General features: G+C 46.4%; 1 protein-coding gene and 2 pseudogenes across 7 annotated transcripts in view; 2 read left to right on the top strand and 1 right to left on the bottom strand.

Moving 5' to 3' along the window:
• The window catches only part of LOC105493276 (glycosyltransferase 1 domain containing 1), a 124,402-nt gene extending 115,032 nt beyond the window's left edge, over window positions 1-9,370 (top strand). For 4 of the 7 annotated variants that reach the window (XM_011760814.3, XM_071070800.1, XM_071070799.1 and 1 more), the window contains one exon: window positions 6,001-9,370. In XM_011760814.3, the coding sequence (XP_011759116.2) occupies window positions 6,001-6,162 (162 nt within the window). In that variant the 3' untranslated portion in view covers window positions 6,163-9,370. The remainder of the gene's footprint in view (window positions 1-6,000) is intronic. The other 3 variants (XM_071070798.1, XM_071070802.1, XR_011608663.1) reach the window with 2 other exon arrangements.
• The window catches only part of LOC105493261 (NACHT, LRR and PYD domains-containing protein 9 pseudogene), a 34,571-nt pseudogene continuing 12,825 nt past the window's right edge, over window positions 6,248-27,993 (top strand).
• LOC139356601 (protein FAM133B pseudogene) lies at window positions 15,719-17,497 on the bottom strand (annotated as a pseudogene).

Raw genomic sequence — 27,993 nt, 5'->3', positions numbered from 1 at the left:
TAAAAATACAAAAATTAGTCGGGCGTGGTGGCACAAGCCTGTAATCTCAGCTACTTGGGAGGCTGAGGCAGGTGAATCGCTTGACCCCCGGAGGCAGAGGTTGCAGTGAGCCGAGATTGTGCCACTGCACTCCAGCCTGGGCGACAGAGAGACTCCATCTCAAAAAAGCAAAAACAAACAAAACAAAAGGGCACGACTTCTTGTCCTCTGGATCTTGGTGAAACCTCAGGGAGATGGAGCAGGTCAAAAGGATTCAATGAGAAATGCTCCACCAGCAGCCCCAGACTCCTCAGAAAGGAAGAAGCTCTGAGGACGGTCATCTACTAACTGAGTAATTACCCTCTAAAGACAAAACTATGCTCTTTTGCATTATTATTATTATTATTTTTTAACATCACAAGTGCATTACCTGAGCTAGGGTTGGCACACCTGTGGCCCTGGACCTAGGTCTGGTCTGCACATGTGTTTTGTTTAGTTTGCTGTATTCTTACAATATTGAATTACTTGTTGATATTTAACATGGAACACTTTTACATAAATATCCAGAATTTAGACCTCTCTTGGGGAAAAAAAAAAAAAGAAAAGAAAGAAATGCGGCAACCAGCACAGGCCTGTATTGACCACGGTGGCTGTGTTCACCTCCCACTCCACCTGCTGGGCCCCGGAAGGCGTTTGCATCTTCCACCGCTGATCGGGAACAGAGGTGAGGCTTGTGTTTTTTAACTCTCCTGAGAGATGGAATTTCCGTACTTGGCTTTGCTTTGAGTTTTTAGCGTCTGCCCTCTGTAATGCCCAGTGAATTCTTTTCTTTTTTCTTTTTCTTTTTTTTTAAACAGAGTTTTGCTCTTCTCGCCCAGGCTGGAATGCAATGAATGGTGCTCTCAGCTCACTGCAACTTCTGCCTCCCAGGTTCAAGCGATCCTCCTACCTCACCCTCTTGAGTAGCTGGGATTACAGGTGCCCACCACCATGACAAGCTAATTTTTTTGTAGTTTTAGTAGAGACAGGGTTTAACCATGTTGGCCAGGTTGGTCGGGAACTCCTGACCTCAGGTAATCTGCCCACCTCCGCCTCCTGCAGTGCTGGGTTTACAGGCATGAGCCCCCGCGCCCGGCCTCTGAGTTATTTTCATAAATAATTTTCTAGAGTAGATCACTGCATGGCCAATGGAAGATCCTGAGTGGACGCCCCCCCTCCTCCAGGGTTACAGCCAATCGGCTTTTCCGCAGCTCCTGGCTGAAACCTGTGTGAAACCTGCAGCACCTGGGCTGGAAGGATCCGTCTCAGGGACACTCAGGGTGGCAAGTCCTGCTGTGTAGCTCTTCAGTGCATTTGATGAGGTGTCCGGTGTCAGATTCCAGAGCCACTGCTGATGTCCGGCGTGGCATGTCAGGGCGGGCACGGCTCTCCTCCTCCGTGTGAGTGTCTGGCCCTGCCTGCCTGTGTGCCGCGTCGTCCGGAGGTGGGTGGGAATCGCCGCAGTGGATCTGGGCTCCCCACGCGACCTGGGTGGCCTCAGAGGCTGGAGGGGGCAGTGGTTCCCAGTGTTCTCTTCTTAGAAGGAGGAAACCACTTTTTCCAGAAGACATTGACTGCTGGTCTCTCCCTCCCATCTTGGTACGTGAAAGGGGTCCCAAGCCAGACCCCAAGAGAGGGTTCTTGGATCTGTCGCAAGAAAGAATTCAGTGCGAGTCCGTAAAGTGAAAGCAAGTTTATTAAGAAAGTGAAAGAATAAAGAACGGCTACTCTGTAGACAGAGCACCGCGAGGGCTGCTGGTTGCCCATTTTTATGGTTATTTCTTGGTGATATGCCAAACAAGGGGTGGATGACTCACGCCTCCCCTGTTTAGACCATATAGGGCAACTTCCTGACATTGCCATGGCATTTGTAAACTGTCCTGGCACCGGTGGGAGTGTGGCAGTGAGGACGACCAACGGTCACTCTTGCTGCCATCTTGGTTTTAGTGGGTTTTGGCCGGCTTCTTTACTGCAACCTGTTTTATCATCAAGGTCTTTATGACCTCTGTCTTGTGCCGACCTCCTGTCTCATCCTGTGACTTAGAATGCCTTCATCGTCTGGGAATGCAGCCCAGCAGGTCTCAGCCTCAGTTTACCCAGCTGCTATTCAAGATGGAGTTCCTCTGGTTCAAACGCCTCTGAGAATCTCAGTGGCCAGACTTGGGTCAAACGTTGGCAGGGGAGAACAGGAAAACAGTGTTTGTTCTCTATTGCATGCAACAAATCAACACAAACTCAGAAGCTTGAAGCCACGCCCATCTGCCATCTGGCAGTTTCTGCGGGTCCAGGCTCTGGGCACAGCCCAGGTGGGTCCTCAGCTCAGGGCCTCAAGTCCCACCAGGCTGCACTCTGGGTGGCCGGGCCACATTTTCATCTAGAGCATGGTTGGTGGCAGGGTTTAGTTTCCTAAGGCCATTGTTCTCTCCCTGGTTGTTGGCCAGAGGCCACCTCAGCTCTTAGAAGCTGACGGGACAGATGCCCCTGGATGTGTGATTGAGTTACATCTCAATAAACCCAATGGAAGCTAAAAATGCACTTAACAGCCTGCGCAACACAGTGAAACCCCATCTTCAGAAAAAATACAAAAATTAGCCAGATAAGGGGCATGTGCCTGTATTTCCAGCTACATGGGAGGCTGAGGTGGGAGGATCTCTTGACCCCAGGAGGTTGAGGCTGCAGTGAGCTGTGATCGCACCACTGTACTCCAGCTTGGGTGACAGAGCGAGACCCTGTCCCCCCCCCAAAAAAAAAGAAGAAGAAGAGAAAATGCACTTAATACAGCAACCTCCGGAGTATCACAGCTTAGCCCAGCCGACCTGGGGTAGGGTTCAACAGTGCTCAGAACCCTTACACTAACCTACAGCTGGGCAAAGTCATCCAACGCAAAGCCTGTATTAGAGTGCGGTTTTGCATATCTCATATAATTTATCAACTACTGTACTGAGAGTAAGAATAGAATGGTTGCATGGGTGCCTGAAGTTCGGTTTCTACCGAAAGCATCTCACTCTCACACCATTGGAAAACGGAAAAACCTGAAGCTGAGCCATCATAAGTCAGGACTGATTGTGGTTTGCTGCCCCTCGGCCTGGCAACACGGGTGTCCCCTGCTCCGCTCCGCTGAGATGATGTCCTGTGTGACGTCACCCTGTCGAGGGAGCCACATCCCTGGATCTTTGCCATATTCTGTTGGTCGGAGGCAAGTCCACCCACACTCACGTCATGGGCCGGGGTTCCTGGGGTCAGCCCAGGGTGTGTCTGCCACACCACAACTGGCTCGGACAAATCAGGACCAGCTTTTGGAAGTGGAGACAGGGTCTTCTGCCCAGTCCGTGTTGCAGAGGGGTAGAACTTCAAACATTCACGGTTCTCTTGTTGAAGAGGAGGCGCTGAGTGCCTGGCGAGAGTATCGGTTATACATAGCTGTGTAACTAAGAATCCCAAAAGTCAGTGCCTTACAACTACCACTATTTTATTTGTTTGCAGTTTTCTGAGTCTGCAGTTGGAGCTGGGTTCGCGGGGTGGTGCTTCTGCTGGTTTGGGGAGTGGCCTGGGGCCACTGGTCCAGCGAGGGTCTTCCGGCAGCTGGCCTGGAGCTGGATAGTCCTAGACAGCCTCACTCATGGTGCTGGTCATTGCTCAGTGCCCGTGTTCACATGGCCTCCCTTCCCCCAGGAGGCTAGCCCAGGCTTTGCTTTACCTGGCGGTCTCCAGGGCTCTCACAGAGCCGGGGAATGTTTGGAAGCTATAAGAGCTTTTGAAGCTTTGCATGGAAGGCAGACCGCATCACTTCTGATGTGTCCTGTCAGTCAAAGCAAATTACCCGACCAAGTCAGAGTCATCGGGGCGGGGTGGGGAATAGACCACACCCGCTCAGTGGGGAGAGTGGCAGTGTCATATTGCAAAGAGGCATGCATACAGGGGTAGAGGGTGTGGCCACCTTTGCAAACCGTCTACACTGGTAAGCAAACGACAGAGTCTGTGTCCACATGGATTTCTCGTCCACAGGCGCGTGTCCAGCAGATTCCCGATGCAGCTGCATAGGAGCTTTTAGTCCAGAAGAAAAGAATCCAGAGCTTCAGGGAGTGACTTATGATTCAAGAGAGATGTTTGCTTTTTCTGATGGTTTTCTTTTCCTTTCTTTCTGCCAGTCATCCAGGGTTTTATTAAGCCAGCAGCCAAGATGTTGCTTACTCATAACCCCCCTCTCTCTTGCTTTATTTAAGTATATGTTTTTTTGTTCACTCTTCTATACGGAGAGAAAAGAAGAGTGTGTTTTATTACAACCTGTTCCTAGAAACTCTGTAATTCAGGATTTTGTGGTAAAAGGGCCATACATTCTGTAAGAATAATAAGCAGAGCGAGGAAGGAGGGGATTGGGTTTCCACCAAAGTCTCCACGTGAGATAAATCAAAGATATGACCAGCATCATAAAATAATATACCCAGCTATAAGCATCTCAAATAATTTTAATAAGAATGTTGTTCTGCCCTGAAACGAGAATAAACATATTATATTTTTATTATAAAACGACTACCAATTTGCTATAAAGTATAAACATAATCTATAAAAATATAATTCTACTGTACCATAAATATGACTGTGTATATTGCCAGCTATAAAAGGCATTCAACATTTAATTAACAATAATTTGGAGAATATGTTTATGTTCCTTTTAAACAGCAAGAGCGCTGTGTATTGATCTTAGACATAGCTGCCTTCTTGGAATTTACGTGGGCTGTAGGGGAATAACCATGGTAACGAGAGCTAAGCATGTGCTGGGCTTTGCTCAAAATTCTTTGTTTGCAGTAACTCGTTTGCTATCCTCTCAACACCCTAGGAAAGAGGTATGTGACTACCCCTGATTGACAGTTGAGGAGCTGAGGCACAGGGAGGGTAAGAAACTGACCCACTGCCGCTCATGTGAAGGGTAGGGTGTGATTTTAAACCCACGCCTCCTGCATCAAGAACTCTGCTGTTGATTTATGTGCACACATGGAGAGTAATGACTGGTCCCCTCCTCTCCCTGAATACCCTTTAACAGTCAAAATACTTCTAATTTATTTTTCCAATCCTGAAATCCTGAAGGGCTTTGATATGAAAAGCAGGTCAGCAGGAGCACTCTCTCATTGCCGCGCCAAGGGTCTGCAAGCCTTCATCAGTGAGGAGCATAAGCGGAAACGCGGCCTGAAGCTGAGCTGCAGAAACACCAGAACAACAAAGGGCTGTTACATCCCCCTCCCTCGCTGCTTCATGCGGGGAGCCCCTGGGACTCGGGGCAGGGCTGGGTTTACCGACTCAGTACCCATCACTCCTCCACAGATGGGAAATGTGGGGCCCAGAGAGGCTCACTAGCTTGCCCAAGGCCACACAGCAAAGTTAGGTCGTTCAGAAGAATTTGAACCCAGATCTGGATCTGAAGCACTAGTGCTTTCCACTGCACCAGACACCACCTGTATTGTGAAGACAGGCTTGGCTCTGCACCCAGGGAAGAGGACAGAACAACACAAAGGAAAAGAAATGGGGTGGGGGTCGTATTGTGTGGGACTCAGACTCTGGGGAAAGACCTAAGTTCACATCTGAGGCTCCACTTATGAGAGGGAAGAAACTGTGGATCTGAGAGTCCTTGGGAAGACAAGTGGTCTTGTTGATCTAGGGAAGGGAGTTGGTGGCTCCAGTATTTTTTATGATGTTCATCCCAGCATGTGTGTGTGTGTGTGCATGTGCGTGTGTGTGTGTCCGTGTGCGTGTGCACGTGTGTGTGCATGTGCGTGTACGTGTGTGTGTGTGTCTGCATATATATTATTTCCCACTCAGTCTCAATGTTTGCATTAACTCCCATCCCTCCTAAAAGTCACTCTCTCCAGGTCCAGGAGGCAGACAACGGCAAGACCAGCAGCTAATGGAGACACAGGGTCTTGGGTGCATTTGCAAAATCTCCCTTCGTCAGTGATTTATGTCTACTTCTCCTTCCTTTTTTTGCAGGAGTTTGTTCATCTGGCAAAGAGACTGCTTAGTGAGCCTGCATTAGAAAAGGAAATTGTAGTGAACGGAAGGGAATACGTGAGAAGGTATCATTCATGGCAGGTGGAAAGAGATACCTACCAACAGCTCATCAGGAAGCTGGAAGGAAGCACTGAAGATTGAGGGCCCTGCCTCATCAGACACCCGCTGTCCGACACACAGCTTTGGGTGGACACTCAGAGACAGAGTTCTGGGTAACGTGGGTCCCGGGCCATTCATATAAAACCAGCCTCAGCAGAATCCTAGAAAATGTTGGTCGTGAGTCCCCAGAGCCACTGCGTTTATCCCATATCCTTCTGTGCGTTCAGATGCTGTCCCAGGTGTGTTCACCGGCCAGTCCTGATGGAGGTGCATGAGTGACTGGGTTGACTGGGACAGGGAAAGGGGAACTGGTTTTCAGGGAATTGGGGAGAGGAATTTGATTACCTGCTTTAGGGCTTTGGTGCAGACAATAGAGGCTTATTTTCAAGCAGTCACGGTTCAGACTCCCCCCACCTGCCTTCTGACCGACCTCTACCCATCATTGCCAGTTTGAAAGGCAAAAGCAAAACACAGACATGTCAGCTGAGCCGGGTCCTAGCAGGATTTTTGTTGTGATCTCAGGACTCTGACAGACACGTGGGTGGCCCCAGGCTTCTCTGAACAATAGAAAGTGCTGTGAGTGAGCTCACGCCCAGCACATCTCACTTTTCAATGGTGGAATTGAAAGTTGTGCTTTTTAGAAAAGTGGCCAGGCTGCTTGTGGCCCCGCCCACCTCTTGGCTGAATTTTAGTGGAAAACCAGGTAGGAACAAGCGCCACGTCACGCGTAGCCTGCAAAACACTCAAGTGACCCTGAGATGGAGGCCTGGGGCTTTGGGTCCAGGGTGGGCCTTTCCCCTTCCCGCATCAGGGACCCAGGGATGGGTGTTGGAAGGGTCACCAGCCTCCAGGCCTTGGCAGGATGGAGCTCAGGTCTGCAGGGCTTTGCAGCCACACAGTGAGGTCAGCCGTGCCAGCCCTGCCATCATGGTAATGGTGGCCTCGCCCCATCCATGTCATCCATGTCACATGAGAACGTGCAGTCTTCCTTGTCCTCTGCTAGTGGAATTTGCCTGGGAAAACCTCCACTGAATACTGAAATTGTTGTATGCCCATAGATTCCTTACAACAAATGGGGAAGGCGGTGTTTCCCACCTCGTGTGGGTAGAAAGCAGAGTCCGCTTTAAGGAGGCGAGAAGGCACAGCCAGGGCAGAGCATTGCTGTGGGAAGCATTCGGTGAAAGCGGGTGCAGGCGCTTCGGACGGCCGAGGGAGAAGATTCCACCGGCGCTGTCTTGGCTTCGAGTTTTAGGATGTCTGAACTTTCTGCTTTCATGTTTTCAACCATCATTTTTTTTTTTTTAAATGGCACAACCTACATCTTGTTTTTAAAAGAAGTAGCCTCAAACTAAACTTCTCAAACTCTGATGCCCCGGGGATGAGAACAACTAGCTTGGATCTTGTGCCGTGTAATTTGATGTTTCATTCCACTGCCTCCATCGTGGAACAGAATCGCTTTCCAGAAAGGCTAGCTGGAAACAGCAGAGGCTCCCAGCAGTGAGAGGGCTGCTCAACAATGCCTCCCATCACCCCCGCCCCCCTTGTTTTTGTCCTCTGAGGGACCCAAGGGTTATGGCTTTCATGTCTAGGTGTGGGACAGAGGAGGGAGAGGCAGAGCCTGGGCCCGGAGCGGACGGCCTGGTCTGAATCTGGAGTCATTCATACCACCCAAAGAAAAGGTCCTACCAGGTCCAGTGTTGTCTTAGATCTGAAGATGCTGCTATTTACAAAACCCTGATCGTCCGAAAGCTTGAATCTGTTCCTCCTTGAATGACCCTGTAGATGCTTGACCTCCACGTACCTCCACATCACCATTTATGTCTTTGTAGGAAAACGAGCACATGCCCCATGCACTGTGGGGGACGGGCGTGTTTTTAAATTAATAAAGTATGTCACCATTAGCCATATGAAAATAGCCTCTGTTTCTTCCCACGGTGAGGAGTCTTCTGCAAGGGGCAGATCCCTCCGCCAGACCTCACGTCTTCAAAGGAAGTACAGACACTCTAGCATCTAGTTCAGTGGGGGTTAAAATGCAGCCACTATTTTAATACCCAAGTATAGATGTAAAACCAGGGCTTTTCCATGAGGGTTCTACATGGTGTCAGTTTCACACTTGGTTCACTTTATGTTTAAACATTTATTTGTTTTTATTATTATTTTTGAGACAGAGTCTTGCTCTGTCACCCAGGCTGGAGTGCAGTAGTGCGATCTCGGCTCACTGCAGCCTCTGCTACCTGGGTTGAAGTGATTCTCCTGCCTCAGCCTCCCGAGTAGCTGGGATTATAGTCGCCCGCCACCATGCGTGGCCTAAGCATGTATTTATTTTTATTTGTATATGGTATTTGTATTTTTATTTGTATTTTTAGTAGAGATGGGGTTTCACCATGTTGGCCAGGCTGGTCTCGAACTCCTGACCTCAAGTGGTGCGCCCGCCTTGGCCTCCCAAAGTGCTGAGATTACAAGTATGAGCCACCACGCCTGACCTAAACATGTATTTATTTTTATCTGTATATATTCATGGGGCACACATGCAGTTGTGCTCTGTTGATACATTGCACGGTGGTGAGGTCAGGGTCTTCGAGGCATCTATCACTGGGCAATGCACACCGTGCCCGCCAAGCAACCCTCATCCTCCCCTCTTCCCTCTCAGCCCTCGAAGGCCCAGCATTCCACACTCTGCTTCCATGTGTACACATTATTTAGCTCCCGCTTACAAGGAAAATTTGCAAGATTTGTCTTTCTGTTTCTAAGTTGTATCACTGAATATAATAATGACCTCCACTTCCATCCATGTTGCTGCAAAAGACATGATTCCCTTCCTTTTCATGGCTGAATAGTATTCATTGTGTGTATATATTCCACATTTTTTTTGGACGGAGTTTTGCTCTTGTTGCCCATGCTGGAGTGCAGTGGCACAATCTCAGCTCACCTCAATCTGCGCCTCCCGGCTTCAAGCGATTCTCCTGCCTCAGCCTCCCAAGTAGCTGGGACTACAGGCACGCACCACTATGCCCAGCTAATTTTGTAGTTTTAGTAGAGATGGGGTTTCTCCATGTTGGCCCGGCTGGTCTCGAACTCCCAACCTCAAGTGATCCGCCCACCTCGACCTCCCAAAGTGCTGGGATTACAGGTGTGAGTCACCACACCCGGCCCCACATTTTCTTTATCGAGCCCTCCATTGATGGACACTTAGGTTGATTCTATATCTTTGCTATTGTGAATAGTGCTGCAATAAACATATGAGCACAGGTGTCCTTTGGATATAATGATTTCTTTTCCTGTGGGTAAAATGTTCAAACGTTTTGTGTGTAGTTTTTAGTTTGCTGATGTACAGGTTTGAATGACTCAAAAATACATTGCAGGATAAAACTGAGATACTATAACCTTTACATATTGAGGGAAATACTTTTAATAAAAATAACACTAAGCCAGGTTCCGTGGCTGACGCTTGTAATCCCAGCACTTTGGGAGGCCCAGGCAGGCAGATCACTTGAGGCCAGGAGTTGGAGTTCAGGACCAACCTAGCCAACATGGTTCAAAACCCTGTCTGTACTAAAAACACAAAAATTAGCCAGGCATGGTGGCACATGCCTGTAATCCCAGCTACTAGGGAGGCTGAGGCAGGAGAATTGCTTGAACCCAGGAGGTGGAGATTGCAGTGAGCCGAGATCATGCCACATCACTCCAGCCTGGGTGACAGAGCAAGACTGCCTCAAACAAAGACAAAACACAAACTATATATATATATGTGTGTGTGTGTGTGTGTATAAATACACATATATGTATATACACATATATTGTGTGTATATATATGTATATATATTATGGGTGTATATACATATATACACATATATATATACATATATACACACATATACATATATGTATCTAATAACTTAGTGTCATGTAGCGAGAGGCATGGCTGACACTGGGTTGCAGGTCTGAGTGATGAGTTGAGGCTTACAGCTTCTCCTTAAATACCACTCTTCGGCCCCTTCCCACACTCTCACAGTAAAGCAGGAAGACAGAGTACCTTCTCCACCTTCAGAGGTTCATCGTGCATCTTAAAGTTTACAAAACCAGACTGCATAGGCTCCCCTTGTCAATGGGGTTGCGCGGGCGCAGTCAGAACCCTTGCCAGCCCTGCGGATCTGGAAAGTGGTGAAGACCGCACTCTCCAGATACAGTTAAGGCTGGAATTTTGAAAACATGTGAGCTCACAGCAGATGTCTTGGTGTCAGGTGTTCGTTGCTTTCCTCTTTTGGCCTCTGCAGTAGTACTTTGCATGGAGCTACGGGACCTCTTCCCTTGAAACGTCCCTGGTGGTTGAACTCGCCTTTTTTAGCATTTATCTGGAGCTTCTTATGAGACGGGAGAGCTAGCTCTTCTTATCCGTTTTCTGATGAAGAAACATTTGTCTTCTTCCTCCCTCCCTCTCTCCTTCCTTTTTTGTTTCCTTGCATCTTCCCAGTCCCCATCCTCACTTCCCCTCTCTGATTCTAATGTCACTTTAAATGGTCGGTCAGTGGTAGGAGCTGATGTGGGAATGGTGTGAGCCAAGATCTCCCTATCTGGGATCGGCCACACCTGGCGGGGCCACTGGAAACAGCAGCTCCCAGCCTTGTCTTTGAGAAATCTGGATACTCAGGCGGCGTCCCTGACCAAAGGAATCAGACTGTCAGGGGAGACCCAGGCCCAAAACAGCCCAGTGACCCCGTGTGCAGCAGAAGCTGACAGCTGCTGACTGACATCATCCATTTGAACAGGGACCAGAATTTCATGGAAAACAAGGACAGTCTAAGAAAAGGCTGGATTGTGACTTCATACTGAAAAATGAAACCCAAAATTATGAAAATAGGTTAAATCTGTCTTATGTTGAACAAAATTTATTTGTGTGGGCATAACAGAAACAGTATCCAGTGGTTCACGCCTATAATCCCAGTGCTTTGGGAGGCCAAGGTGGGAGGATCACTTGAGCCCAGGAGTTTGAGACCAGCCTGAGCAGCATAGTGAGACCCCATGTCTATAAAAAATAGCAAAAAACTAGCCAGATTAGCCAGACACAGTGGCGCATGCCTGTAGTCCCAGCTACTTGGGTGGCTGAGGCCGGAGGATTGCTCCAATCCAGGAGTTTGAGGTTGCCGTGAGCTATAATGGCCCCATTACACTCCAGCCTGGGAGACAGAGCCAGACCCTGTCTCTGTTTAAAAAAGAAAAGAAAAGAAAACGACATTATGAGTATAAGGCCAAGAGATACTTCTTTTTCCTTTTCTTTTCTTTCTGTTTTTTTTTTTTTTTTTTTTTTTTTTTTTTTTTTTTTTGAGATGGAGTCTCACCCCGTCTCCCAGGCTGGATTGCAGTAGTGTGATCTTGGCTCACTACAACCTCTGACTCCTGGGTTCAAGCAATTCTCCTGCCTCAGCCTCCCAAGTAGCTGAGACTACAGGCAAGCACCACCATGCCTGGCTAATTTTTGTATTTTTAGCAGAGACAGGGTTTTGTCATGTTGACCAGGCTGGTCTCGAACTCCTGTTCTCAAGTGATCTGCTTACCTTGGCCTCCCAAAGTGCTGGGATTACAGGCGTGAACCACCGTGCCCAGCCAGGCCAAGAGATATTTCATACAAATAAGAAACAACGTGCTAGGACCTCATCAGTACCCCTCAGAGATTCTCTTCTTCCTTTGAAATTGAAGTTTTCTTCTGCGAGGCCTGTCCCCTCATTCTCCTGCTGGGTTTGTCCTCAACTGTCAGCCAGTTTCCAGCACTGCCAGAGCCTAACGTGCCTGTGGTCCAAGTAATTCTCCAACATCCAGTTCACCAATTTCAACAAATCCTGCATCTTTTGCAACATTTGCAATTTTACTTTTCAATGTATTTACATCCTGTTAGCATTTATTTTAAATATTTTATATACCTAAGAGCAGGAAGAGGGACTGACTTGACACTGCTATGGAGTGGAAGGGCATCAGGATGACATTTGGTTCAAACAGACATAAGATCCATAATAAACAGTGGCTTAAGCAAAAGAGGATGCATATTTTCTCTCTTTCAAGAGATTCACCAAGCAGGTATGGGGCAAAGATCCAGCCTCCTTCCATCCTGTTCTTCCATCCTCAGTATGTGGCTGTCTCTACCTCATGGTGCAAGGTGGCTGCCCGTGCTCCAACATCATGCCTGAATTCCAGGCTACAGGAAAATGGAAGGCAGGAATGAAGACATCTTTCTCCTTCCTTTCGGGACAATCTCCACCTCCACTTACATCCCATGGCCACACCTAGCTGCAAGGGAATCTTGGAAATGCAGAGTTTTCTGAGCAGCCATGTGCCTGGTTGAAAAGCTGGGATCTATGACAAAAAAAGGGAGAATACATATTTTAGGGGCAGCTTGCAGCTGCAGCAGCTATTGAGATGAACTGGGTTTAGTGTCTGCAATGGTTACAGCCATCCTACTTTTTATTAATCACTAAATACCTTTTGGTGCCAAGAAAAGTGTTTTCCAGCAGGTTTTCATTTAGCCTTTGAGTCCACTGTGACACAGCCCACCTTTCCTCCCCAAGAGCCTCATTTGTAAAATGAGTCCTCAGCCAACTGCCTGTATTGATTAGTGCTTCAAACCCTGCAGCTCATAAATTAAAAACTCAGAGTGAAAGAGTACATAGGGTTTCATCTGAATCTCCTGAGATGTCCCTCCGTGTTAGGTGAGACACAATCTTGGAAAACACAACACAATTAAATGTATCAACTGTAATTATAATTTGGGCCTTCTTTTTTGTTGTTGTTGATACAGAATCTCACTCTGTCACCCAGGCTGGAGTGCAATGACATGATCTCAGCTCACTGCAGCCTCCACCTCCTGAGTTCAAGTGGTTCTCCTGCCTCAGCCTCCCGAGTAGCTGCGACTACAGGTGTGCGCCACCATGCTCAGCTAATTTTTGTGTATTTTTTGGTAGAGACATGATTTCACTGTGTTGGCCAAGCTGGCCTCAAACTCCTGACCTCAAATGAACCTCCTGCCTCAGCCTCCCGAGTAGCTGCGACTACAGGTGTGCGCCACCATGCTTAGCTAATTTTTGTGTATTTTTTGGTAGAGTCAGGATTTCACTGTGTTGGCCAAGCTGGCCTCAAACTCCTGACCTCAAATGATCCTCCTGCCTTGGCTTCCCAAATTGTTGGGATTACAGGTGTGAGCCACTGAACCTGGCCCAAATTTTGGCCCCTCTGAATGTTTTTATGACTACCCTGAATGACTAAGTGCATTGTTGTTCCTGTTGGAGGATCTTGGGAAATAGAAATCTCTTCTGAAGGGATCCATGAGTCAGCTTGACTAAAACAAATCAAGAATTGATATTAAAAATGAGATACAATGGAAGGCCATCGTGTGCAGAGTGTGGGTTCTAGAGGTAGCATTTAAAACCAAAATCTCGTATAGTAGAAATTCTCCTTGAAAACTCCCCAATGTATGGCATGTCTGACCACGAATGTACAGCCCTGCACATCATATCCTATGCACAGTCAAGATTTTCAGCCCCTAAGCTCAATGAAAGAAAGTCAACCTCTGACCGTCTGACTCTCCAAGCCATTCTGTATTGAGGTTCAGAACTGAATCTCCAGCAGGAAATGTGGAAATATTCCCATCTCCCTGTGGGTTTATTTTTTCCTGTTCTGACAGCATCTATATAACCATTCATTCATTCATTCTGTAAGTTTTTATTAGAATAATTGGCTCAGGCTGTGTTTTGGGGGCTGGGGTACCTTCTGGGGTGCTTACTGATTTAATTAATTAGTATTAAATCTTTTTTTTTTTTTTTTGAGACGGAGTCTCGCTGTGTCGCCCAGGCTGGAGTGCAGTGGCCGGATCTCAGCTCACTGCAAGCTCTGCCTCCCGGGTTTTTACGCCATTCTCCTGCCTCAGCCTCCCGAGTAGCCGGGACTACAGGCGCCCGCCACCTCGCCTGGCTAGTTTTTTGTATTTTTTAGTAGAGACGGGGTTTCACCGTGTTAGCCAGGATGGTCTCGAACTCCTGACCTCGTGATCCGCCCGTCTCGGCCTCCCAAAGTGCTGGGATTACAGGCTTGAGCCACCGCGCCCGGCCAATTAAATCTTGTTAGAATGCATTCTCCTTTTTTTTTGAGACAGAGTCTTGTTCTGTCACCCAGGCTAAAATGCAGTGGCATGATCTTGGCTCACTGCAACCTCCGCCTCCCAGATTCAAGCGATTCTTCTGCCTCAGCCTCCTGAGTAGCTGGGATTACAGGCGCCCACCACCACGCCAGCTAATTTTTGTATTTTTAGTAGAGATGGGGTTTCACCATCTTAGTCATGCTGGTCTTAAACTCCTGACTTTGTGATCCACCCACCTTGGCCTCCCCAAGTGCTGGGATTATAGGCGTGAACATTAATGCATTCTCATGGAAAGTGTTCCACGATGTTACAGAGTCATCTCTAACAAAGAAGTTAGGATTGAAAGTCACTGAGAACGTGACCTAAGGGCTATTCAGCCTCAACAATTTTTCAGGAAAGAAACCATATCCAAGATGCTGCAAGTAATTTCTAAGAGAATCTTTGTAGAGTAAAGGAATTTCTGGGAAAAATGAATACAAATAAAGGGGAGGGGTTTGTTAAAAGGAACGACTTCATCTGCCTCCGTGGCCACAATCTATTTTAAAGAGATTATTTTATAATTTACTTCTTTCAGACTCATAGATGGTCCTTAAAAATTTAGGCTGACAGAATTGTCCTCCTAAAATATAACACAATTCTACTAAATTACAAAAGCTTCAAAAGCTTTCTCCTTAGAAAAGAAAAAAGAAAGAAGAAGGAAAAAAAAAATCGCATAGTCATGCCTTTTTCATTAGAGGCCTTTGAAATCACCCTAAGCACTTTGGAAAGCCTCAGCTAGTAAAACCGTCATGCTTCATTGAAAACAGATTGTTGTCTTTAGCATGTGTATTTTCATTTTACCATCTCATATAAAAATATGGCAGAAAGGTTAATAGCCAGATGTTTGCAAGAATCCAGAGATTGGGGTGCCAAGCAGTATAGTTCAGCGGTCCCAAAACTTTTTGGCAGCAGGGACTGGTTTCGTGGAAGATAGCTTTTCCATGGCCTGGGGTAGGGGGGATGGTGTGGGGATGATTCAAGTGCGTTGCATTTATTTTCCACTTTATTATTATTACATTGTAACGTATGATGAAATAATTCTACAACTCACCATAATGTGGAATCACTGGGAGTACTGAGCTTGTTTTCCTGCAACTAGATGGTTCTATCTGGGCATGATGGGAGACAGTGACGGATGATCAGGCATCAGATTCTCGTAAGGAACACACAACCTAGATCCTTGCATGTGCAGTTCACGATGGGGTTCACGCTTCTGTGAGTATTTTTTTTTTTTTTTTTTAACTTTTAAAACATTACATTTACTAAGATTCTGGCAATAAGACACAGCATACCAGGCTTGCCACTCAACTTGTTATTGTAAGTCTCAGCTTCAATATGAAGCCTTTTTTTTTTTTTTTTAATCAAAATCCTGCTTTTTACATGCTAAATATCTTGGCAAGTAGGCCATTAAACACAGTAATGAACTTAAGACAGCAAGAGTGAGGAGTTAACAAAAGCTAAACATTGCAGCCTAAACAAAATTCATACAAAAAATAAACTATCACTGGTTACATAAAATTTTCCTGACTGGTTAAAACTTAGTATAAAACATGCATTTTAGAATCTTTAGCTATCAAGTTCAAAAAGTACCAGTGTCTATTTAAAATAATTCCTCTCCCAAGCCAAAGTGTAATCAAAATTAATTCAAATGACATAACACATTCTAATGCTAAAAATTTTTCATTATTACTGAAGTGGAGGTAAATCTCAGAGCTTTTGGGGCTTTCTCATGCTGCAAATGGCTGTTTCTCTGGTTCACTGAAAGCAGCATATGACAGCATCCAAGGATGACACTAAGCTCAGTAAAGGGCAAGACTGCTGGTAGCCAGCTCTGACCTCCCTGTGAAGCATGGCTACTGTGTCCAGAATATAGGATGTGTGAGGATCAAAGGCACACTATTCTGCTAGCTAAAGAGATAGCAAACCACCCCCCCAACCCTAAAAGCTCCTTCCCCAGGTAAATAAAAGTATACAAGGGGAAAAAATTAAGATACACTTATCTACAGAGTAAGGGTTTTAAAATATTAATGTAATCCCTCCTTCAAAAATTTTAACTAGAGTCATCTGGTCATTTCTGATTACATCTTAAAGATACATCCAGATTCAATTTCTGTTGGTTTATCCTTAGACACTTCTAGTCAAAAGTATTAATTTTATTCCCAAATATCTTAACCACTAGTATGACTGCAGTGTCTTATCTCCCAGAGTTATCAAGCACTGGAAGAAAAAAAAAAAAGATGTTCAAGCAGTGGGCAACATTTATGGCCCTTTCACACAGTGGCATCTGAGTGGCTACTGAATAGTCCAGGAATAATTCTAAAAACAAGAAAATTCATGCATTTTAGTAAATATGTTGTAGTTTTCACAGTTGAAATTTCCTCAGACATTGCACTTTCTTTAGAAGGGAATCCTGATTTTTCTTAATGTTATGGTGAGTCAGGACTTGAACTAGCAGCCTTCTTTTTCTTCTTCTTACTGTGTTTCTTATGCTTCTTTTTCTTTTTCGTTTTTTCTGTTGCTTTTTCTCGTTCTTCACTGCTTTTCTTCTTTTTTGCTCTCACCTCGTCAATATACTCTGATTCTGACAAGGACTCAGATGATAAAGGTTTATCTTCAGAATACATCTTTCTCTTTTTACTGAGTCCTTTAATATCCTTTTCTTTCTCAGTTCCATATTTTGCCTTCTTTTTCTTTTTTAAACTATCCTTACTGTCTGATTCAGTTTCTGACATGTAGCTTTCAGAAGATTTATGTGAACGGTTCTTCTTTTTCTTTCTCCATTTTCCTTGTTTCTTATCCTCATCTTCGGAATCAGAAGAACTGCTGGAAGAATCAGAGCTTGATGAAGAAGAAGATGAATACCTACCAGATTTCTTCTTTTCTTTTTTCTTTCTCTGTCTTTTTTTGGATGAGCTCTCACTTCCACTTAATAATTTCTCCCTGTGTTTTTCCAGTTCTTTCTTCCAGTTCCTCATTCATTTTTTCTTCAAATTCAGCCAAAGCCTTGGAGCCTTTCTTTTTCTTTTCTAGTTGCTCTTTTACTTCTTCCCAGGTAGGCCTTGGTCGATTCAGATAATCTTGTATTGTTGGCCCTGAAGACTGGACTGGACCCCTTGATCTCGCCATTGCTATTGGGTTCATATAGGCCACCCGATTGTCCCGCTTCCCCATGGTGCTGGATTGAGCGCACAGTCGCACGCCAAAGGAAACCGGGCCGGAGAGCTCTGTGAGTATTTAATCCTGCCGCTGACCTGACTGGAGGTGGATCGTGGTAATAGGAACAATGGGGAGTGGCTATAAATACAGATGGAGCTTCGCTCGCTTGCCTGCTGCTGCGCAGCCCCGTTCCTAACAGACCACAGGCCGGTCATTGATAGTATAGTCGACTATAATAGGTTTCTGACTCAGTATTTGGTGCAAATTCCTTGGTTTTAGAAATATATGGAAAAACAGCTTACTGAGTCTAATCACCAGCTGGATTTGGGTTTGTGAAGAAAGTGTCCTCTCTGTGTTTCTCTGTCCTGTCTCTCCCGATGTCTAAATGCACTCAAGGGCTCAGCCATTCTGTCAACAACTGCCAGTCATGAGAGGATTCGGAACAAAACCGCATTTATGACTCAGACACCGTCAGATGGGGACAGTGCTCCACTTCTGTCCACTGCAGAAAACATTAACTGAACAGCTACTGTGTGCCAGGCAGTGCTCGGTGCTGACAACATTGAACTTCTCGAGCTCTGTGATGCCTGAAAAATACCCAGGTTCATTCACCTGGCAAGTTACAAATAACTCCACCACAATGCAGGTTTTGATCAATAGGAATTTTACTACTGGACTGAAGTAAGGAGAGCACTGGGAGGGTTTCTCAAAGCAGCATCTCCCTTGGGGGAAGTGACAGGCAGGCTTATGGGGTCGGCGAGAGGGGAGATGGTGTGGCATTGCATGGAGAGGTTGGGCTGCAGCTGCAAAGACCCAGTGCGTCTCATGTCAGCACAGGTCACGTGTGATGGTAACGAAGCTGCAGCCCCTCCCATGTCAGCACAGGTCACGTGTGATGGTAATGAAGCTGTAGCCCCTCCCATGTCAGCACAGGTCACGTGTGATGGTAATGAAGCTGTAGCCGCTCCCGGGATGGAGGCTTTAGCTCAGCACTGAGGAAGGCTCAGTCAGGCTCATCTATACGTTGCTGGGGTTGTCAGGAGAGAATTCCAGCCCACAAGGTGACCACATTCTACCCTGGGTTTGGGGAAGAACAGGCTGTGGGGCAGGAGACTGTAAAACCGGCTGATGCTCAAGTGGATTAGCTTCCCATAGTCCCTGGAGATGTTCCCTACCTGCTGACCCTGGAAGACAGCAAAGGTCAGGACACCCCTCATTGCAAAGAGCCCCTTCCCCGAATGGGATGAGACTTGCAGACACTCCTATGTTTACCTGTGACAAGGCCAGATACAGCCCCTCCAAAATCTCAATCTTTGCCCCATCAGTGACTGAGCTGAACTGTACCCCATGGTGGACCAGAACAAAATGCATGTGAACCAAACTTTATTAAAGCTCCTCTCCTTCTCCCAGGCCTGCCTCACTCCCCAGCCTGAGCTGCAGATGGCCCCCAGCAGCCCCTCCGAGGAGCAGACGGCCCCAAGGCAAAACTCTTTGGATCTGCTGTCTGGTTTTTGCCACCCTCACCCCAGCTCCTCACACCGCACCAGCTCTTCCTTGCTCCACCAGCTTGCTTGCGCCTCCCAAGAAAAGGAAAAGTCCAGGCTGCCTGACCCTGGAGACTGGCAGAGCTCACAGTTAGAGCCCTCTCCACATTGCCGTCATCCCGTCCTGCCCCCTTAGGGATCCGTTAGAATAAAGTCCCTTCCAGAGTCCAGGTTTACTTGTTATTCAACGGTGTCTTATCCACAATAGTTCAGTTAATCTTCAAACCACCCCATATATTTACAAGTGAGAAAGCCAAGGCCCTGAACCTGGTCCTGAGATGAGGGGAGGAAGGGCAGGAGCTGGGCAGCATGTGCTGTGTCCACTGGCCTGTGTCCACTGTGCTCTCTCTCCTTTTCTTTCTTTTTTTTTTTTTGAGATGGAGTCTCACTCTACTGCCCAGTCTACAGTGCAGTGGTGCAATCTCTGCTCACTGGAACCTCTGCCTCCCAGGTTCAAGTGATTCTCCTACCTCAGCCTCCCAAGTAGCTGGGATTACAGGTGTGCACCACCATGCCTGGCTAATTTTTGTATTTTTAGTAGAGATGAGTTTTCACCATGTTGGCCAGACTGTTCTCCCGACCTCAAGCGACCCACCCACCTTGGCCTCCCAAAGTGTTAGGATTACAGGTGTGAGCCATGGCCCCCAGCCTACTGTGCTCTCTCATTCTCTCTCTGGTTCTCTCTGTCTCTGTCTCTCTCTCCCCCAACTCCTCCCTCATACAGTTGCCAGCTGTACCCTATGATATCCAGTTTGCACATGGGCTAGACAAATGTCCAACTCAGGCCAAAGGAAACCATCAGCTTTAATATTCTCACATTTACTTTGAATGAGGTGCATAGTATAAGTGTTACCAGAAAGGGGTCGTGATCCAGACCCCAAGAGAGCGTTCTTGGATCTTGCACAAGAAATAATTCGGAGCAAGTCCATACAGTGAGAAGACAGGTGGGAAGGCCTCCCCGGCAGAACTCCAGCCGGCCTGTATACTGGGAGGAGTGCACTCTGGGTGCAGCCACCAAAGTCTGCACTGTTTGCAGGAGGAGCCTGACCCGTCTTCTATAATAAGCCCCAGCCAGTACTCTGTCTTTGTGGAGGGTCCCTGTTTCCTCTTTTCTTCCTTTTCACCCAATAAAACCCTGCCCTACTCACCCTTCAAATAGTCTGCGAGCCTAAATTTTCACGGCCGTGTGACAAGGACCCTGTCTTTAGCTGAATTAAGGAAAAGTCCTGCAGCAAAAGCAAGTTTATTAAGAAAGTAGAGGAATAGGCCAGGCCCGGTGGCTCACAGATTATGCCCATAATCCCAGCACTTTGGGAGGCCGAGGCAGGTGGATCACGAAGTCAGGAGATTGAGACCATCCTGGCCAACATGGAGAAACCATGTCTCTACTAAAATACAAAAAATGAGCATGGCTTGGTGGTCCATGCCTGTAGTCCCAGCTACTCAGGAGGCTGAGGCAGAAGAATCACTTGAACCCGGGAGGCGGAGGTTGCAGTGAGCCGAGATGGCACCACTGCACTCCAGCCAGGTGACAGAGCAAGACTCCGTCTCAAAAAAAAAAAAACAAGTAAAGGAATAAACAATGGCTACTCCATAGGCAGAGCAGCAGTATGGGCTATTTTATGGTGATTTCTTGATTGTATGCTAAATAAGGGGTGAATTATTCATGAGTTTTGCAGGAAAGGAGTGAGCAATTCCCAGAACCAAGGGATCCTCTCCCTTTCAGACCATATAGGGTAATGTCAGGAAGTTACTTGATATTGCCATGACATTTGTAAACTGTCATGGCACTGGTTGGAGGGTCTTTTAGCCTCCTAATGCATTATAGTTAGCACATAATGAGCTGTGTGAGGACGACCAGAGGTCACTCTCGTCACCACCTTGGTTTTGGTGGGATTTGGCTGACTTCTTTATGCAATCTGTTTTATCAGCAAGGTCATTATTATCTGAATCTTGTGCTGACCTCCTATCTCATCCCATGACTTAGAATTCCTTAACCTCCTGGGAAGGCAGCGCAGTAGGTCTCAGCCTCATCTTACCCAGCCCCTGTTCGAGATGGAGTTGCTCTGGTTCAAATGCCTCTGACATAAAGATTGTTATTTGTTGATAAGAGGCACGGAGAGGGAATTTTGATTATTGGGTTCTCAATACAATGAGACTTTATTGGTTTTAGAATGTCTTTAGTAGTCTACAAATAACTATTCTTTGGATAAACCTCATAAGCTATGATACTGCCTGTATGTAAACATTTGTTGTGTTTTTTAGTGGCAGAATAATAAACTCAGATATTAACTGGTAAGTATTTTGTTTTGCACACATACACACATACATGCACATATAATTCACTATGAAAATTACACCATTCTGAGCTTACTGCATTTGGGGGTGGAGGGGGCCATCGACACAGCCAAATTCAGGTCATCAAGAGTCAAATTCTTGGCTCTGAGTGTCTGAGGAGGCTTTTGAATGTTATGAGAGAGGAAACAATAGTCTTGAGAAACAAAGCTTTTGAATTGCAAAGCAGGGTTTTTTTTGAGAGAGAATGATTTTAATGTTCAAAATGCAAGCTCTAGATGGGTATTAGACTCAAAATCCTGAAGGACTCAGGCTTAATGTCTGTGCTTTAATTACCAGATTGGAAAGAAAATAGATGAATCAGGTCCCCTGGGTTTATGAGAAGGTGGCCCAGGCTGGGATAGGGGCGAGGGTGGGAGCCGGGAGTGGGATGCAGGAGGGGCGGGGTGTGTGCCACATCCCCTCTGTCACCATCCCTGAGATCAACTAAACACAGTGATCTGAGAGTAGAGGACACAGCTGGGGGAGGTGTTGGGCCCAGCGACCTTGCAGCAGGAGAGAAAGAGATGATCTTGGTGCTGTCTGTTCTCAAGTACAGAGTATGAATAGGAAATTTTGGTTATGGCAAGATCAACAGATCTGAGATGACTGCCATTCAAATGATAGCTGTCACTCACAGTTCCCAAGAGGAGGGGACACGTCTCACCCCACGGGATGCACCAGGGTTGCTCAGGAGACACAGAGAGAGGAATATGCAAGGAAGACACTTTATTGTGGTTGCCATGGGCAGGAACAAGTGAGGCTTAGTATTGACTTGCTTGAATAGTTCTGAGCATAGGGGCTGCCTCTAGTTGTCTGGTACCTGGCTTTGGGGTGATTGGGCAGGTGGATACTGACCTCTAGGGTGTGAGAGCCTGATAAGGAAGGTAGTTGTAGGTATGGACTCTGGATTGATTGGTTTGTATTTGAAAAGTGCTCCTAAGTGGTGGGAAGTGGTGGTGAGGGTTAGGGAATGAGGGAGGCAAGGCAAGGCAAGGCAAGGTGACCTTAGACACCTCAGACATCCTGTCCAGAACCAGGAATGCCCAGCATGTGCTTACAGGGCAGATGTGAAAGCATGAATTTTACAGAAGGTAGAAGATTACCACATGAGCAAGGTTACAAATAGAAATTTCAAAATGTTAAAAATACAATTCTACCAATGAAACTATGTTAAGTTTCATTTAACACCTTAATGAGGGGACCAGTGGAAAACAAAGTCAGTTTGAAGAAGATTATGAGACACCAATGTCTATATTCTCAGTGAAGTTTTCAAAAACGGTCAAATAAGACCAATCAAAGTCATCATCTTTGTGGTTGACTGGTCTAAATCATTTGCATCACTATTTGACTAAGATCATTTTTAATCTTTAATGTTGCAAATGTTTAAAATGTCTGAATTATAATCAAGAATATATATATATATATATATATATGTAGTTATTGATATGGTTTGGCTCTGTGACCCCACCCACATCTCATCTCAAATTATAATCCCCATAATCCCCACATGTTGAGGGCAGGACCCGGTGGGAGATGATTGGATCGTGGCGATGATTTCCCCGATGCTGTTCTTGTGACAGTGAGTTCTCACAAGATCTGATGATTTTATGAGTGTTGACAGTTCCTCCTACACACTCTCTCTCACCTGCCACCATGTAAGATGTGCCTGCTTCCCCTTCCACCATGATTGTAAGTTTCCTGCGGCCTCCCCAACCATGTGGAACTGTGAGTCAATTAAACCTCTTTTCTTTGTAAATTACCCAGTGTCAGGCAGTTCTTTATAGCCATGAGAGAACAGACTAATATGGTTATTAATGATATATCATCTACAGCCTCTTCCTCAAAACTCTTTCTCTGGTCACAGTTTGTTGGACCAGGAGTAAATGCTTGTTTCAAGACAACAGGCAATCAGAATCTTTCCCTGACAATTTGGAGCCACAAAGGAGAGAAGAAAATATAAGAAAGGGTACAGAAAAAAGCAGAATGTGAGAGAGGGAGAGATCCAAAGGCATTCCAGTCCCTGATTCTGGTCGTTCCTGAGATAGTTCTTATCTTTTGGTTCCAACTGACCCCTCTTACCTTTAAAATAAATTACGCTTTTTGCTTACGTTAGTATAGGTTGGATTGCAATGAAAGCGGTTTATAATTACTTGAACGCTGTTGGTGAACAAGGCTATTTGGAAGTCTGGGATGGGATTAGTCCAAGGCACTGACAGGTCAAGTGTAAAAGCTTCCATCTGAGTGCAGTCAAGCTTAGGGTTTGGTGAATTCCATCACTAAATCCGTGGGTTTTGCTCTGGCCATGACTGAGGGTGCTCTCATGCCTTTCTGAACCTGTTGCAAGATCTTCTCACTGGTGACCTTTTCTCACTGGCAACCTTTTCGCTTCCTCTAAGTGAATTCACCCTCAGTGGCAGAGAATGCTAATTGCATACCCAATACCTACTGTCTCCTCTTTTCTTACCAACTAAACCCCAGTTTTGTTCAAAGAAGCCAATGTGCTCAGGTAACAATACTACATCCCTCCAGTCTGCCTGTGATCATGAGTCACAGTCCCAGCATATATGTTGTAAACAGAATTTACTAGATGTGACATTACCAGAGACAGATGACTTTTACCCTTTGCCTATCCCTTCTTCCTGTCCAGAACTCAGGTGTGATGGCTGGAGCTCCAACAGTCATCTTGCAAGCATGAGGAGGTAGGGAGGTGGCAGCTGGACCATCTTGCAGGAGATTGGAGCAGTGTTCTGCCTCCGCCTTCTTTTTTAAAAAACTCTGTTAGATTTTTCTAAACTTTTTGTCATGGAGAACTTTGAACATACATAAAGCATGCAATAATACCATGATCTACTCAGGTAACCATGCCACAGAAATAGGTGGCCCCATCCAGCTTTGAGAAGAGTTTCATACAAGGATGACTTCCACAGTTGCGGCAGAGTCTAGGAACATCGCGTGGGTTGGTGCATCTCTGGGACTAATAGAGGGGGAAGCTTCAAATCTATAGACCCGAAGAGCAGGGGTGGGAGCGGTTCTCATACCTGGAGAGAGAAAGTGTGTGGAGAGGGCGCTTTGATAGGAGCTGCAGCCTTGTGTGGCGGGGTGCAGCCTCTCCAGTCCCGGCCCCCATGGGGCCCCTGCAGGGAGGAACACCCACTCTCCTTCCTCTTCTGCTTGGCTGCTGCTACCCCCCATTCCTAGAAGCCACTGGGTGAGCAAGCGGCTCATCCATCCTTGCCAGTGAGTCCCTGGCGCCGAATGCAGGACAGAGAAGGTGAGACAGGCATCCGAGGGGCCACAGGCACATTGAGGGACAGAGAAGGTGGCATGTACTCAAGAGGCTGAGGCAGGAGAATCACTTGAACCCAGGAGGCAGAGGTTTCAGTGAGCCAAGATCGCACCACTACCCTGTAGCCTGGGCGACAAGAGCAAAACTCTGTCTCAAAAAAAAAAAAAAAAAGAGGTCACCACAACTTGGAAGTTTAAACAGAGGTTGTCACTCCAGTCTGGAGGCTGGAATCCGAAATCAGGGGTGGCCAGGGCTGTGCTCCCTTCAGAGGCTCTAGGGGAGGCTCCCTCCTGCCTCCTCCAGCTCCTGGTGACTCGACATTCTTTGGCCTGAGGCTGCGTTGCTCCCATCTCTGCCTCTGTGTTCACGTGGCCTCCTCCCTGTGTCTGTCTGTCTTCTCCTCTTCTCTCTCTTGTCAGGATCCTCATTCTCAGCTTTAGGGCCAAATCCAGGATGACCTCATCTCAAGATCCTCACCTTGGCTGGGTGCAGTGGCTCACGCCTGTAATCCCAGCACTATGGGGGGCTGAGGCAGGCTGATCACTTGAGGCCAGGAGTTTGAGACCAGCCTGGTCAACATGGGGAAACCCTGTCTCTACTAAAAATACAAAAATTAGTCCAGTGTGGTGGTGGGTGCCTGTAATCCTAGCTACTCTAGAGATTGAGGCATGATAATTGCTTGAACCCAGGAGGCGGAGGTTGCAGTGAGCTGAGATCGTGCCATTGCATTCCAGCCTGGGTGACAGAGTGAGACTCTGTCTCAAAGAAAAAAAAATTCTTGCCTTAATTATATTTGCAAAGATACGTGCTCCAGATAAGATCTCGTGCTTTAGTTTTGGGTAGACATATCTTTGGAGGGCCACGATTCAACCCACTACACCAACGCAGATATATTTTAGCCAAGTTAAGACCATCCATTTCTGTGCCAACCCAGGACCTCTATGTTTCCAGAATAAAATGTGCATGTCACCCTCCAGAGCTTCTCAATGCACCTGGGCCCCCTGCATGAACAAGCTGTCCTCTCTGTGGATTGCTTAGGCAACTAGCCACTGCTATAGCAGGGGTGGGGGTGAGAGGGTGGGGAGTGGGGACATTTTACACCGAATCCTGATGGAATCAGTCAGAGCATTTGCTCTCTGCCCTGTGGAATTAGAAGGCAGGTTGGTGGAAGAAAGGAAGACATCAAAGTGCCGGCTAAAGACACAAGCACCTCAAAATCACCAAGCTCTGATGTGCTGCTAGCGGGATTGTCATTGGTAGCTTGGCACAAGCTTTCTTTAGAACTACTTGGTTTTTTTATATATATACACACACACACATATTTATTATATAGAATAGGTAAACATGCATATATATTTATTGAAATGATGCATATATCTGCATAAACCAGAGCTTGTGGTGGTACACACGTGTGTATTTGGGTGATAAGGTTATGGGTAATTTTTATTTTCTTATGCATTTGTTTCTGTAGTTTTTCAGGTTTTCCAAAGTGAGCATTTTTTGGTAGGTTAAAAAATGATATTTTAAAAAGAATTAAGGGAATGAAGCAGAAAACATAATTACTAAGTTCTGACTCATCCCTCAGTGACTGTGACTCCGGTCCCTACCAGGTCCAAATGCCAACAGGAGAGACGAATGTGGTGTTTGTGGAGTGAACTAGCTGACAGCATGGCATAAAATGAAGGGCACCTTTCCCTCTTCTTCCCCGGTGTCTCACTGGAGATATTTCATCCTAAAAAGTCATGAAATCTTGATCCAAAGCTCAAATCGTGTTTTGTGTAGGTATTTCCCGGGTTTCTGGCTTAAGGCTGTGTTTTGGTCTTCTAGCCAGTACTTAATGAAATGGCAGAAAGAAAGAGTGTTGGACATAAAGGTCGGGCACACCTCAAATACAGTGCTCCAGGATTAAATGTTGAAGTTCATTTCATACACAGACCGGCACATGACTTTAATCTGTGAGGGTTTTAAGAGGGAGATTGGGAGTAACCTCCCACTCAAATATGGCGTGGTGTTTAACGGATCAATACGGCCATTGCAGTTCTTAACTCAGTCGAAATAAGCTGTGTTGTGACTGTCAGTGTATCAACTGTGCCAAGCTTTTTGAAGACCCTACCGAGTGAAATCCTGACATTCGGTGGCGAGCGTACTCGGCAGATTAATTGCAGCGATTTGGGATGCCACCTTTAATTCAGAGTCCACCTGAGTGATCTAAAGACGTAATGGCCAGCCTGAGAGTCCCAAATTAGCCAAATGTGAATTACTTCCGAGCTCTCAGAGCTAAACTCGCCTTTCCTTGTTTAACAACCTCAGTTACTGAAATTTGAAAATCTCTCAAGAGAGGACTTTTATTTTTTGCCGATGGAAGGTGGCAATGCTGAACTACGTGGGAAAAAGAAAACAGCTCTCTTTCCCTATGAGCAATTTATTACTCAAGTCAATTCAAAACGTGTAGTTAATAGCCCATTCTAATTGGAAGCGAAAGCATAATCCATCTTTGGATGCTCCTCTTCTTCCGCTGCTGGCTGGATCTTCACTGGTGAGCAACGAAGCTTCACCGGCAAGGCCACAGTCAGAGGAGGCCTTCTCGGTTCATCTTTTTCGTCTCTAACATTTCTGTGGAAAAATAAAGAAACAGTTTGTCACAAGCGATGGAGGCTTCCATGTGGAAATCAACTATTTCATGCCTCAGTGGGAACTGAGAATTTTTCATTAAGTTGTCCGGTGTAATTTCATCATTCCAGGAAGCTTCCCTCTTTCTCCTGTTCTTTCAGGTCAGATGCAAAGTCACGAGAAAGTCAACAGCTCTATCTGATGTCCCGCTGAGTGGCCGGGCAGCTTTCTCAGAGTGAACTCCTGCCATTCATCGTGTCCTGCTGTGGTCTTGGTTGACTTTGTCGGCATTTTCATGACTTGTTCTTCTTTCCCAGGGAGGTGGGTTATTATCCCCAGGTCCCTTCCACCTCTCCAGTGCCCATCCGTTCTGATCTCATGCACGTTTGCCTCAGAAGGGTTCGCTCCTCCACTCATTTGTTTATTCAACAGCTTTTGAGCACCTATTATACACCAAATGCACTCCTACACATCAAGGAATCTGACCTCAAGAAACGCAGGCTCCCTGTCCTCATAGGGGCTTGTGTTTTAACAGGTGGAGTTGAACTATGAACCAGTAAGCCAGTACATTTGAAAAAAGGGAATTGCAGGTAATGATAGGTTTTATTTATTTATGTTGGGACAGCATCTTGCTCTGTCGCCCAGGCTGGAGTGCCGTGGTGACCATGGCTGACTGGCCTCAAACTCCTGGGCTCAAGTGATCCTCCCACCCCAGCCTCTCAAGTAGCTGGGGACCACAGGCACACGCCACCACACCCAGCTAATTTTTTTCTGTGTTG

Source organism: Macaca nemestrina, chromosome 10 (genome assembly GCF_043159975.1).
Source record: "Macaca nemestrina isolate mMacNem1 chromosome 10, mMacNem.hap1, whole genome shotgun sequence".
Taxonomy (NCBI): Eukaryota; Metazoa; Chordata; class Mammalia; order Primates; family Cercopithecidae; genus Macaca; species Macaca nemestrina.
This window is presented reverse-complemented; position numbering and strand designations above follow the sequence as displayed.